The following is a 13,213-nucleotide window of genomic DNA, read 5'->3' as shown; positions in this document are numbered from 1 at the left end:
GGAAAACTTTCAGATAACATATTGTTTTTTTTTTTTAGTAGCACTTCTACTAACATTCAAACATCCAAGATAGCCACCTATACATCACCTTTTGATGGCCAGTCAGGTGAGGCAGTACAGTTTGCCCTTCCCTCACTGTAGCTTTTGGCTGACATTTATCCTGACCTTTTCAGTAACTGACTTAAGAGAGAGGTCAGTGTCCACCTCTGAAGACAAACGCCAGCACTGGCCTTAAAGCTGACCTGCAAAGTGTGATGTACAGTCCTAAAAAGCTGAAAGTGTTTGTGCATGTGAGGAAGACAGACAGAGGTCTGAGACAAAGAGGGGAAGGAGGGATTAAAACATGACAAGATGATGAATTGCCAAGTTATAGGCAGCTGGTCTCATGAAAACCAGACTCCTATTGATTCTTAAATCCTCTGTGAAGAAAGAAATACAGCCTGCAGGGTTTTTACTCAGTGTACATTTATGTGTTATCACCTTTTTAAGACACGGTAGAGGCAATTCTGTGTTTGTGTGTTTGTTCTTGTGCCACAGTGTGAAGGTTTCAAGAACCTGTGTTAAAATGACAGAGATTTGAGGGCAGGGACAAAGCAAATTCGGTAAAATACTGTAGTATTTTGAGGGGCCCTCTGTAGCAAGCAACCAAGTTTCAGCCAGAAAGCAACAACAGTGGTTAAATGGATATGATGAGACATAATAGAAGGTGTAGATTCCACTTCTGGAGTCAGAAAAGGCATTTATCAGTAGTAATATTCTGTCCTGAACTGTTCTCAGGTGTAGCATTTCAACCATTCCCCTGTGTTTGTGTCCTGATTCTGACTGAAATATCTCAAAAGCTTTTGGATGAATTTCCATGCAGACATTATTAGTGCAAGTATATACTCAATTGTCAGTTTATTAGGAACACCTGTGACTAAAACTAAGTCAGTCTAATACAGCAGTCCAGTTTTTGTTGAAACTGCGTCAAAGGTGTTGATTCAACCGTATGATCATTTTGGAAACATTAATTTCTGATGCTGTTGAATTGTATGACATAATACAAAGAGGTTTAGTCTACCTTCACTGTTCAACAGCACCACATGCCACATCCTCCAAAATGATCATGAACATGAAACCTTCATGAAGGTAGGAATTACCGCAGGACTGTTTTACTGGACTGCTTTAGTTTTAGCCTGTTCCTAATAAATTGACAACAGACTGTAGTAAATGTTAACATGCTAACACACTACACTATGGTAAACCTTATACCTGCTAAACATCAGCATGATAACCTTGTCCTTGTGAGCATGACAGTATGCTGATGTTAGCATTTAGCTCAAAGCACTGCTGTGCACAGCCTCACAGTGCTGTTAGCATGGCTGCAGCCTCCTAATCTGTTACCATGAAATAAAATAAATAAAAATAACTGGAGGCACCTGTCACTTATCTGTCCTTTACTGCAGAACAGTCTGTACTATTAGACACTAAAACATTTGCTTTTGCTTGACACAACTTTTTTTTTTTTTTTTTTTTACCTTGAGCAGAGTGCATGATAGGAATTTCATTATTTCATTGTGTGTACGGCCCTGACAGTCTGTCAGCTTTCTGTGTCATCAGGGACACTGATGCCCACAGTGATGAGCTGGCACATCAGCTCTTGCAGAAGTTTAGTGGCAGAGTTAACACCAGGACAGGAAGCTAACTGCTGACACGCCTCGTTCATATAGTTTGTCTGATCTGACTGCTTGCCCACTGCCCAATTGGAAATCTGTTTGTTTGACCTCTGAACTTTGTAAACATCATGTTATTTGACCAGTGGAGTCTTGGTTTCTGTATTTAGGTCCTCATTCCTGTCACCAGTGATCCAAAGTAAAGCAGACTACTGCACTATTGTATCAAATACTTAATAATTTCTTTGACTCTTTGCACCATTTCCCTTATTTTATATGTCTTAAATTGACTATTAAGGTATTATGCTTTTCCTTATGCCCTGCACTCCAGGGCAACACTCACCACCACTGGGACTGCGTGAGGAAAATATGCCTCTTTCTGGTTTAGCTGAACTGACTCTTTAAAACTCAAATGATGACATTTTATTCACCTTGTGTTACAATAGGCTTTTGCAGAGCAGACCCACACAGACTCGGAGTGACCTTTACTTTGCCATCAAATCTGAGCAAGGCTATTATCACAAGAACTCCTTGTACCTTCATTATTTCAGCTTACTTCTATGCACCAGGAGCTTGAAGATGTCTGTGTGAACAATGACCATTAGTTATGTACCATCTTTTGTAACTCTGAGTACATAAGACTGTGCCTGTTAGCATCCCAGCTGTAGATACCCTGGAATTCTGCTTCACATCGTGTGCTGATAATTTGTTAAATGTCATTGCTATCCCTTTTACAGTCTTTACAACCATATCTCAGACACTATCATGCACTCCATCTACTCTCTCTCTTCATGTCTCCCTCCCTTGCAAAACAGCTGTGCCCATTGATCCCAGCTGTGCTCTCAAAATCAATATGTCAATTACAGTCCCATTAAAAGGACATGAGAACCCTGCTGACCATGATGAGATATGAGCCCATTGTTAACCTGCTCAGTCAACCCCCAGTCCATCCATCCAGTCAACCCTGTCCAAGCCTTCTTCTCTGTCCAGTCTTAAAGCTGTGAGCACTTGGTCGTATAAGACACACAACAGAACTGCATGCATTGTCTAAGCCACACCATGCTTTTGTCAGCTCTGACACGCTATGTATTTTGATATATGCACAGCAAGAACGTTTTTTCAGCTTTTGCTGGTTCAGCAGTAAGAAAAAGGAAAATATGTGTCAGGAGTTTATCGTCTTTTCTTCTTTTGTCCCTTTTGGAGTCTGAACCGCTCAGAGTAGAGTTTAAGTAAAGCCGAACTGCATCATCTTTATTTTATCTGTTTTTCCTGCATCTAAGAGGAGATGGGAGGCAGTGAAACAGCTGCCTGCTTCAGCCAAGAAAGTGGGTGAACCAACTGTCACACAGCTTTCACATTGCTATTTAAATTTGTTATTATAAAAATCTTGACTATAGCCACTTTGTAAGCAACAGTTGTTTTTGTACTTGCCTTCATTAGCACACTTGAAACTGATCATCTGTAGGACTTGTTTTTCTTAAATTAAATTGGACTACAGGTAATCTATATTTCTTGAGATACATGCTGTTTCATTTACTGTATGTTATAGTATGATATAGTAGCTGTATTAGTAGTTTTCTGGAGTGTCAGCTCTCCATCTCATCTGCACCACCACCCCCACAAAACACACATTCCTTAATTTAAATATTTTTAAACTGTTTTTATCTCTCAACTTTTACCATTTATCCTCTTTTCACAGTATTTAATTGTCTCTGTGTCTTTTTATTCCACCTGCTATTACTTCTGGCCTGTTTTTCTTTTTTCCATTTACTCTGGAGAGCGCATTGTAGTTCTGTTAAGAAAAGTTCTTTAAGTATAAAGTTTATTGCCATTATTATTAGCATTATTATTATTATAATTATTCTGCAGAGTACATTCTCTCCATCTCATTACCTCCACCACACACACACACATACACACAGGCACAAAAAAAAAAAAACCATTAACACCTGCAAACACTGCCAATCCTCTACGCCCAGATTTCAACCCTCCTCCTTTACAATTTCTCTATTTAATTAGCAGAACTGTCACTCTTACAATATGCTGCTGCTGGTGTAGCGACACATGAGATATGTGCTTTTTGTTGACTACAGTACTACAGCTACCAAAGCGTTCTCATCTTACTAAAAAGTAGATGTTTTTGCAGACCCCTGCATTTTTCTCCACACTTCCGACCATCCAGTGGCATTTCCTGCCACTGCTCTCTCTCTCTTCTGTATATCCATAATAGCAACTGTATCCTATTGCTGCTGTTCACGACACCACCAACACAAGTGTGTGTGTGTGTGTGTCCGTGAGTGTATCCATGTGTTTGTGGTGGAATCAGCAGGATGTTCAATTACACTGCCTCAGCTGGTGTATATAGACAAGAGAGGGTGGTTTAAAGAGTACCTCCCCCTCCAAACACACACATACACACATCACACACACCCACTCGAGCACACACATCTTCAGTGAGCCAAAAGCGTTTCATTAAAGCTCTGCCAGTAGAGCTGCTTGGGCTTGATCCCTTGACAAGCCACAGGCCTCGGCTAAATTACCATGATGGCAGGAAACAAGGAAAGACAGAGAGAGAGCAGGAGAGGGAGACTGTCATGAATCGATTGACAATCAGCTCTATGTCCCCTCTTGTTTAATTTAATTTGACTGGGTTCCATTTGAGGACATTACCATCAGTTTTAAAAACAGGATATCAGCTAATCAAAGATCAAACCAACATGTCTCATATTTGAATTTTAAGAGACTGATTTGTTTGTGGAAGTTGATGAGAAAGATTTCTGTATCATCTCCAAACAGTTGAATTCACAAATACACATGAAAACAAACATACCCAGCACAAGTCAGTTGATCAAACTTAATTCAGTACCAGAACTCTTTGCCTTTTTTTCCTGCATCAAAGTCAGAGTCGTTTTTTTATAGGCGAATAAAGTTATCGCCTCGGGGACAGGGAGATGAACTGCTCTCCAGAAGGGGCTTCGGAACAATATCTGCAGTGCAGCTAAAATACAGCTGATCAACAGCTCTCCACCGATGACCTTTTACAGAGACTTGTAGCCCCTACAACTTTTCACAATGTACAACTTTTACAGCAGTTACAGCAGTTTTCTTTTTGTCTGTGCTTTTGTACTTTGGGTGCCTCCCTGTGTGTGCATGCTATTACAATAAAGATATAAATGTGTGTTGCTTTTGACACAAATTAAAACCCAGCAGCAGCTCCTTGACAATGTGTCAGTTGACAGGAACAGCATGTGTGAGTGTTTATTGGTCCTGGTGTGAGTGGCTTATATGTGTTTGTGTAGTGCTGTCAGCCTGTCAACCTATGTTGACGTGTGTGTGAGTGAAAAGAGATGCTCCAAATGCCTCTTCAACTGATTATGTCGCAGCATCAGATTAAGAACCAGACCATTTCCATGTAAAACCACCATCACTGTTTAGTTCCTCTGATGATGACAGATTTGTAGACAGTAATGTCAGCTGGTTGGGCAGTTGATTGGTTACAGACTGATGTATCTCAGAAACTATTGATCAATCTCCATTCAAGGTCCCCAGAGGATGAACTGTAATGACTTTGGTGATCCTCTGAACCTTTCCTCCACTGTGAGGTTCCCACCATTATGAGGCTGGTATTTGTGGCTTTGAATTACATATCTCAACAACTTTCAAATGGTCTGGCATCAGATTTGGTACACACATTCATGTTCCCCTCAGGATGAATGGTGATAACTTTGGTGATTAACTTTTCATCCAGTGCCATCATCAGGTCAGAACTGAAATTTGTTCAATATTTTATTCTATGACCAAATATCTGCAAAGTTAATCATATTATCAGATATATAATTAACATTACTTTATAGCATTGTCTTTGTGAGCATGTTAGCATGCTGATGTTAGCATTTAGCTCAAAGCACTACCTTAAAGAGCAGCTAACATGGCTGCTTATTAAAATGTTACCAAGAAATAAACAACTGAAGAAGCAGTTGGTACTTGTCTCTCCTTTGTTGTAGAACAGTCTGTACTGTTAGACACTGGTACAACTGCTTCTGCTTGACGCTACTTTTTACCTTGAGCAGAGTGCATGACAGGAATTTCATTGTGGCTATGGCCCTGACAGTCTGTCACCTTTCTGTGTTGCAGGCCTCCTTTCCCTCATGCACACACCAGGGGCTGCTGACGCTCACATAATGAGCTGGCACATCGAGAAGTTTAGCAGCAAAGTTAACAACAGAACAGGGAGCTAACTTTAAAATCACTGAGTCCAGAGTTTTCTGCACTGATAATAACACTGCCACAAAAAAACTTTATCTCCTGCAAATCATCTGCAGTCCTCTTAAGCCCCTTCCAGATGTGGCTATTAAAAAGTACAGCATGTAAAATTGCTCTGACCCTGGGACACGAAGACAATGTTTTTCTATTTCCTTACAATTTTTTAAGAAGTTACCAGTAAAAGGACGAATCTGGAAACCAGGTTCTTGAAAACTACTCAAAATTTTTATAGTACCGTTAATGTGAGTAACAATTTCTTAGTTACTTGTGGTCATGGTGAATAAGCAAGTAATAGTACCGTAATAAACCACCGTAGACATTTTGACTTCTCATTGCAACAAAAACTGAGGTCTAATTAACTGTGATGATGGCTCAGTTCGGTTGCTGTGGCTCAGTAAGTCATGCCATTGAGCCAGCATGCACAATACCAGGGCCCTGAACAGCAACAGCCTGAACAGTGCCAGTACAATATTTCAATGCCAATGTTTGCCTTTTTCAGTTTTGGTTTTGTTTTCAATGCCAAATTTTATTTTCACAGTCAATATTTTAATGTCACTGTTCTAGCTCTGTAACTGTGAGGCTTGAGCACTACAAAGGTATCTTTTAGTACAAATATTCCCTTTTTTTTGTTTCCACATAGGCTGCAACTTGTGAGGATACGCTCTTCATTTGTCTGTTTGTTTTTACTAATGACTGAATCCCATGTAGTTCTGTCAGTACCAGACCCGTAATATTTTGCATGACAAGTAACTAATGTGGCACTTGAATGCAACAGAGCCATTGTTAATGTTATTAGCAATGTTATGATGAGTTTAAAATGGCTGCTGTGTAAACATATTAAAATACAGAGATTTTTCTGTAAACCCACTGCTCCCATTAATCATTTTCTTCGAGATAATGGCACATCTTTTTGACAAACTGCATGCTCTACCTCCCCTAGTTAATTTAAGTGAAACGAACTTAGCTGTTTATCGCACAATTAATTAGAACGGCAGAGTGAAGCTGAAGTGGATGAGCTCTTACACTTTTGTTGTACAAAACACTGAACTATCAGAGACGTGAGGAATGTGGCGGAGGAGCCTGTTCTCGAAGCACACAGAAAATCAAGGACAAACACTCACACGGACATGCACATCCCAGACTTCACCAAGTTGCAGGATTTACAGCTGTTAAAAATGCACACCACCAGTTTCACAACAGTGCCATCTGTCACACAGACAACAACTATAAAACTGTAAAATTATACTGATGTATTATCATTGTAGTGTAATTTAATCTGTCTCACCCTTGTGTCGAAACTATCAAGTTCATGCACATCAAAACACTAATTTATAAAATGTGTAGGGAGTAGAAATTTAGACAAAGACAAATTATTAAATGACTTAAATGACTCCTCTCCACTCCTCTCCTCTGCATCTGGTGTAATAAACGTCCATCCATAATTAATGCTTTGATTAAATCAGACTGTGTGTTCTCAGCATAGATCTTGTAATGTGTAACGTCTGAGAGGTGTCGTTTGTTTTGCCTGGTTAAACCCTTATGAGCACAAGATGACGGATAATGTGTCTGTCGACAGGGCTAGAATCAGGGGCTTCGGAAAGTGTGTGTGTGTGTGTGTGTGTGGGCAAGCCTGTATCAGTAGTGGTGGCGCATAGTGCCAAGGGTGCAGTGACAATGCAACACTTGAAACATATAGCATGTATGCTGACTGCTATCACTGCTGTTATACACACACAGACACACAAACACAGAGGCTGTGACCTTCTCTGTTCCTCTGTTAATGCAGAGGATGGAAATTGTTTTTGGACATGAGATGAGTAAAAAGATTTGAGGTTTGTTTCCTGGGTTTCCTGAGGGAAAAATGGACACATGCTCCTCTGGCTTTGAAGTAACCTCTGTACAAGATCTAGAGTGACACTGGACTGAATTCTGCCTCTTTTATCATCTCTGAGGACATTTTCAGGAATTGCTTTAATCCAGGGCCACTGTCACTCACTGTGGAACTGAACATCAGCTAATGCCTGCAAGTGCAAGGAGGGTCCTGTGGATTTACTCAGTTAAAACGAGCACTGACATATCTGAACAAGACGAGTCTGATGTTTTTGTGGCACAGCACAAAGTAATAATGTGGTCAAGGTGGTGGTTGAATGTTCAGTGCTTTAGCCTTTGACACTAGAGGCCCAGTTTTTGCAATGTTTTCCAAGATATTAAATAATTAAAAGAAATTTTCCCTGAACTTACCTGACCACACTGTATCTTACTCATACAGGTCCAGAGTCTTAGTATTATATATAAACAAGGATAGTCACAGTTTACTTGGACTCTTAATGTACATGGAAAAGAACCATCATTAATGATTTTAGTTGTGTCTGACCTTCCACAGCCAAGGCCACTTAAAATGTCTGCTGTGAAAGAAGTTTATTAAATAAAATGTTTGCCATCCAAAACATTGTGATCTAATGTTAATCTAGAGTCTTGTAGAAATGACCAATATCAACATTTTGCTTGACAATTTCTAGTTTTGGATTTGGTAGCTCACAATGGTTGAAGTAAACTCTATGCTGTATTGTACAACTGAGTATACCACAGACTGGCAGACTACAAACTCATATAGACATCTAAATATTTACAAAAAGAGATGCAGAAAATGCATTAAATAAATGTCTAATTTCAGTGTGTTTGCAGGTCAGACTTTGATTTGATCAATTTTTTCTTTGCAAAGTTTGTCAACTGCCCACCACCGACTACAGAACAAATAAATCATGCTGTTCTGCATCTCACTACTGAAATGTCACCTGACAGAGTATCAACCTCTGGACATCTGTCAGAGTGACAGCCACGACAGCACAAACCACAGCTCTATAGGAATTGGCGGCATAATGCATTTTCATTTTCTCAGCTTTTTTCTCCCTTTTCTTCCAGCAGAGCTTATTTGATAACATGAGACATTCTTCCACAGTGCAGCCAAGTTTCTGACACACTCAGCATACAGGTAGCAGCCTAAGCACTGTCCTTAAATGACAGGATCAGGAAGTGAAATTATTTCAGAATCAGTCTGTGAGGCACATTGAAAAAAATGACAGTTGAATAATGCATTTTGGAAAGTGCATTATAATCATACATTCACTGATATAACCGGTACTTACAAATGCACACTCTACACATAAGCCACTACCCTACAATAATAAGCATGTTCATGTATTTTCACTGCAAACAACATTCAGTTAAATGCAGTTATATGTCAACAATGGTAAGTTCTCAGAGAGCACATACTTCTGCACAATCCTCTAAATTTGTCACAGTATTTTAATCGCAGAGAATATTTTAATATATTTGAAATTCATTTGGATGTGTATCAAAATAAACCAGCTGTGCAAATGTAAAGCAGACTCGCTGATGGCAGTCATGATTTTGGGTATAAATCCTATGCTGGAATATCAAGGTATCAATTGTGGAAAAAGGTATCTTGCTTCTATACCTGAATGTAAAGTGCTAATGTGGCCATATGTAGAGATGGAGGCACAATCTGCACCAGGAAGCAATCACTTGTCTCTTAGGCACTACTTATTAGTTTTCCATTATTACAGTGCAGTTTTTAGTTGGGTCTACCACTTGTAGAATGGCAACAGAGCTGCAAGAGAATGAAAGCAGAGGGAGGTATAGTCTCTGCTGTCTACATGCATTGAATCAGATTGCTTCAACTCTGAACTTCAGCTAATCCAAACTCTAACCTCCACTTTACACAAACCTCTCTGAAAAGTGAGTTCTGGCCAGAATGACCCATCTTTGAAGAAATATCACATAGAGTGAATGCACTGGCTCTGGATCCGTCCCACTGTTTTTGACTAACTCACAGCAGCCAGTAGTTTGGTTGCCATGGATACCATTTCAGGTGTTTTAGGCTATACTCTCTGCTGGTGCTTTAGCACCATGGTCTGATGGCTTCTGGATCTGTTATGCACGCATCCATGCATGTTTGTGTGTGTGTGTGTGTGTGCAAGTGTACTGATGTGGAAGTGTGTCCCTCTGTGTACCACCCAGCATACTGATGCTGTCTGTGAGCAGAATTACCAAAGACTTTTTTTCTCTCTACCACACCACCTATTCTCTGTCTGTTATCCTCTTCTCTTCTCTCTTACAGAGCCAGATTTTTACCCCTCCCATTCTTTCCATACCCCACCTTTTTCAGCCTCTCTCCATTCCCACATCTCCCTCTTCTTTCCCTCTCCTACCCCTCAGATAGACAATCAGAGTGTAGTAGGTCAGGCTTGGACAGCCCATTTTGGCCCAGCAGCCCACTTGTCAGGAAGTGCTCTGTGCACCCAGGCTGAAAGACCGATGGGACCAGGAGACAGGAAGGGACAGAAACGGAGCAGAGGAATCAAAGGGAGAGACAGAGGGAAATAAAGAGTTATGGTAACGAGAAAAGCGAGCTGCAAAGGTTGGGCTGATTTATAGTTGTCTGTGATGATCTGATAGCACACACTGGATGAAATTACAGTAAGATGTGATTACACAAATACTTACTGCTTGATATCTTAATGGGTCTGAGTCATGTATTGTGCACTGACCAGTGATTCACTCTAAAGCAGCCAGTGAGAGCTGGCCAGTTCACAGTAAGGTGAGACCTGTTCACAGTAAGGTGAGACCTGTGTGTGTTTTGATGAAAAATGTCCGTAATATATGTAAGGAAATGCACCTACATCAGCGGTAAAGGTTATACTTTGTATCCATGTATATATCCATAAAAAATGTTATGAAACTCAAAGAAATTCAAAGGTGAATGTATTCCTTTGTCTTCATAGTTTATATTTGATACCATAGACACCCAGTGGTACAGCTCAAATACATTAGGCTAATCTCGTCATCCAACATACATACAAACTGTTTGCAGAGACAAACAAAGGCATCATCTGCTTCTGAAAGTCCTGCAAATATGTCCCTTTCACATAGTCAAAGTCATACCCTGAGTGTGTGATTTCTGTGATTAAAATGCTTTTATTACATCCTTACCACACCCTCGCCCCCAGAACATAACCTCAGAATAAAATAAGAGATGTCCAGGAGTTTGCAGAGAAAGGTAGAAGTGACATAATGAATAGATCTGAACCCATTTTCCTCCCATTGCCAAATAAATCAGCACATAAAAAAGAAAAAAAGAGAGATCATATCTGTCATTAAAAGTCTCACTGCCTCTGCTCAGCATCAGAGATGCACTTCACAGGTTCTAAAGGTACTAAAGGAGCTGTGATGCTGCGCTAAGACAGTGTTGCTACATACAGGCTGGTTGCCTGCAATTTCACCCTGTGGGCATGTTTGTCAGGTGTACAACAGTCAGTCACTGAATAAAATATTCACATGATCAAGTCTAGATGTACTCAAGTCTGAATGAGTATGCACAGTGCTCACATGCACTCACATGCAAGTATATACAGCACATATAGTACATTAAAATACATCTGAGCTACTCTTAAACACATCAGTGGAACAAATAAAATGTGCACATCCTTACAACTCACTGTGCTTTTCAGGAACAAAGCTCAATATCCAAGAACACCACTATCCCTACACTAGTCAAGACTCCCTCTTTGGACACATGCACACATGCATTCCCACAGTTAAAAAGCCACTTGAGTGTGAAGCCAAAGAACAGTCAGAACACCTGACACTTCCCATAAGAAACATTATCACTTTCTCATCTGCAGTGCACCGGTCAAATTATTCATAGTTCAAGACATTAGGCAAGAAGATAGATAGATAGATAGATAGATAGATAGATAGATAGATAGATAGATAGATAGAGTCAAAGTAATCATAGTAAGACAGTAAAAAATTAATGAAACCAATTTATGAACATGCTTTTGGCTGACAGCCCAAAAACAATAATACACACACACACACACACACACACACACACACACACACACACACATGAAAACTAAACAAATGTATAGTAAGGAGACCTCACCTTCATGGTGCATCCCTCAGTTGCTGGTCCACTCTGAAACACATGGGCTTTTCTGGGTGTGTGAGATTAGAGAGACACAGAAAGAGTGTGCGCTCGTCTATGATTGTGTGATTAGTCTGTGTGCGTGTGAGCAATAAAATCTGTCGCTTCCCCTCTCCCCCTGGAGTCACAGGGGAGGGGAGTCCGTCGCTCTCCGCAGCAAGAGTGTGTGTGTGTTGGTGTTTGTAAATGCACGTGTATGTGCGTGAGATGGGTGTGTGTGTGTGTGTGTGTGTGTTGGAGAGAGAAAGTGGTGCTCCTCCTACCCTCTCCTGCTGTTAATGAATGAAAACTCTAAGAGAAAAGTCAATCTATCTATCTATCTATCTATCTATCTATCTATCTATCTATCTATCTATCTATCTATCTATCTATCTTGCTCTCCTCTCTTTAGATTTCCTGTCCTTCCTCTTTCCCTCCCATCTCCTCTCTGTCTCATTTTCCTCTTCTCCTCTCCTCTCACGGTATCATGTGTTTGTCCACCTCCTTCTAACTCTCTCTCTCCATCCCTCCCTCTCTCCCTCTCCCTCTCTCCCTCTCTCCCTCCACATCTCCCCACCCTCTCCATCTAATAGAAAGCTCACATTTCTCTGTTCTCCCATACAGACACAGAAAGAGGCAGGGAAGAGAGAATAAATAGACAGTCCGGCTCTCCTCTTTTTTCACTGTCCATCCGTACATCTCTTCTCACCTTACTGTAAGCTACCCTGCCCTTGCTCTAGCTTTATTAATCTCTATGTGATTAAAACACACATTACACACCTCTGCTCTTTTCAGTGTTAGTGCTTTTTTGTCCACATGAGTGGCTGAGGCAAAAAGGTTGAGGGTACAGAAAGAGGAGCTACATGGTATTTCTGAGTGAATCTCAATGTGAGTGAGTTCAGAGACATCAAGCAGCGATATCATAAACTAATCCTCAGAGGTTGACTTCACACTTTTTAGTATGCAATGACAACATTGGCAGCACATTGAAATGCAGTGCATCTCCTGTTTGGATGCAGAGTAGGGATAGTAAATCTTTTAAAGTAAGTCCGCCCTGCAGCTGTGTACTGACAAAGTATAGCCAACAGGGGGTGCTGTCACACTTCACAGGCCAGGCTCATTATAATGCAGTAAAGGAGAGGAGAGGAGAGAGGATAAACAGCGCTATGGCTTGGAGGGTCTCTCTACAACATAATTTTTTGTCGGTCAGTTGTCAGCCAGTGCCATTGTATTATGGTAATACGGCTCTAATCCTGGGAGTTAGTAGAAGTTTCATTTTTTGGGCATAAAAACAGTCAATCATCAAATG

General features: G+C 40.5%; 1 protein-coding gene across 1 annotated transcript in view; it reads right to left on the bottom strand.

The window, feature by feature from the left end:
• LOC108896238 (inactive phospholipase D5) overlaps positions 1 to 12,373 on the bottom strand; it is a 51,717-nt gene extending 39,344 nt beyond the window's left edge. The window contains exon 1 of the mRNA XM_018695274.2: positions 11,884 to 12,373. Within this exon, the coding sequence (XP_018550790.1) occupies positions 11,884 to 11,889 (6 nt within the window). The 5' untranslated portion in view covers positions 11,890 to 12,373. The remainder of the gene's footprint in view (positions 1 to 11,883) is intronic.
• Between the last annotated feature and the right edge of the window lie 840 nt (positions 12,374 to 13,213).

The sequence above is a fragment of the Lates calcarifer genome, linkage group LG16_LG22 (genome assembly GCF_001640805.2).
Source record: "Lates calcarifer isolate ASB-BC8 linkage group LG16_LG22, TLL_Latcal_v3, whole genome shotgun sequence".
Lineage (NCBI taxonomy): Eukaryota > Metazoa > Chordata > Actinopteri > Centropomidae > Lates > Lates calcarifer.
The sequence above is the reverse complement of the archived record's forward strand: the minus strand, read 5'-3'. Positions and strand labels throughout refer to the sequence as shown.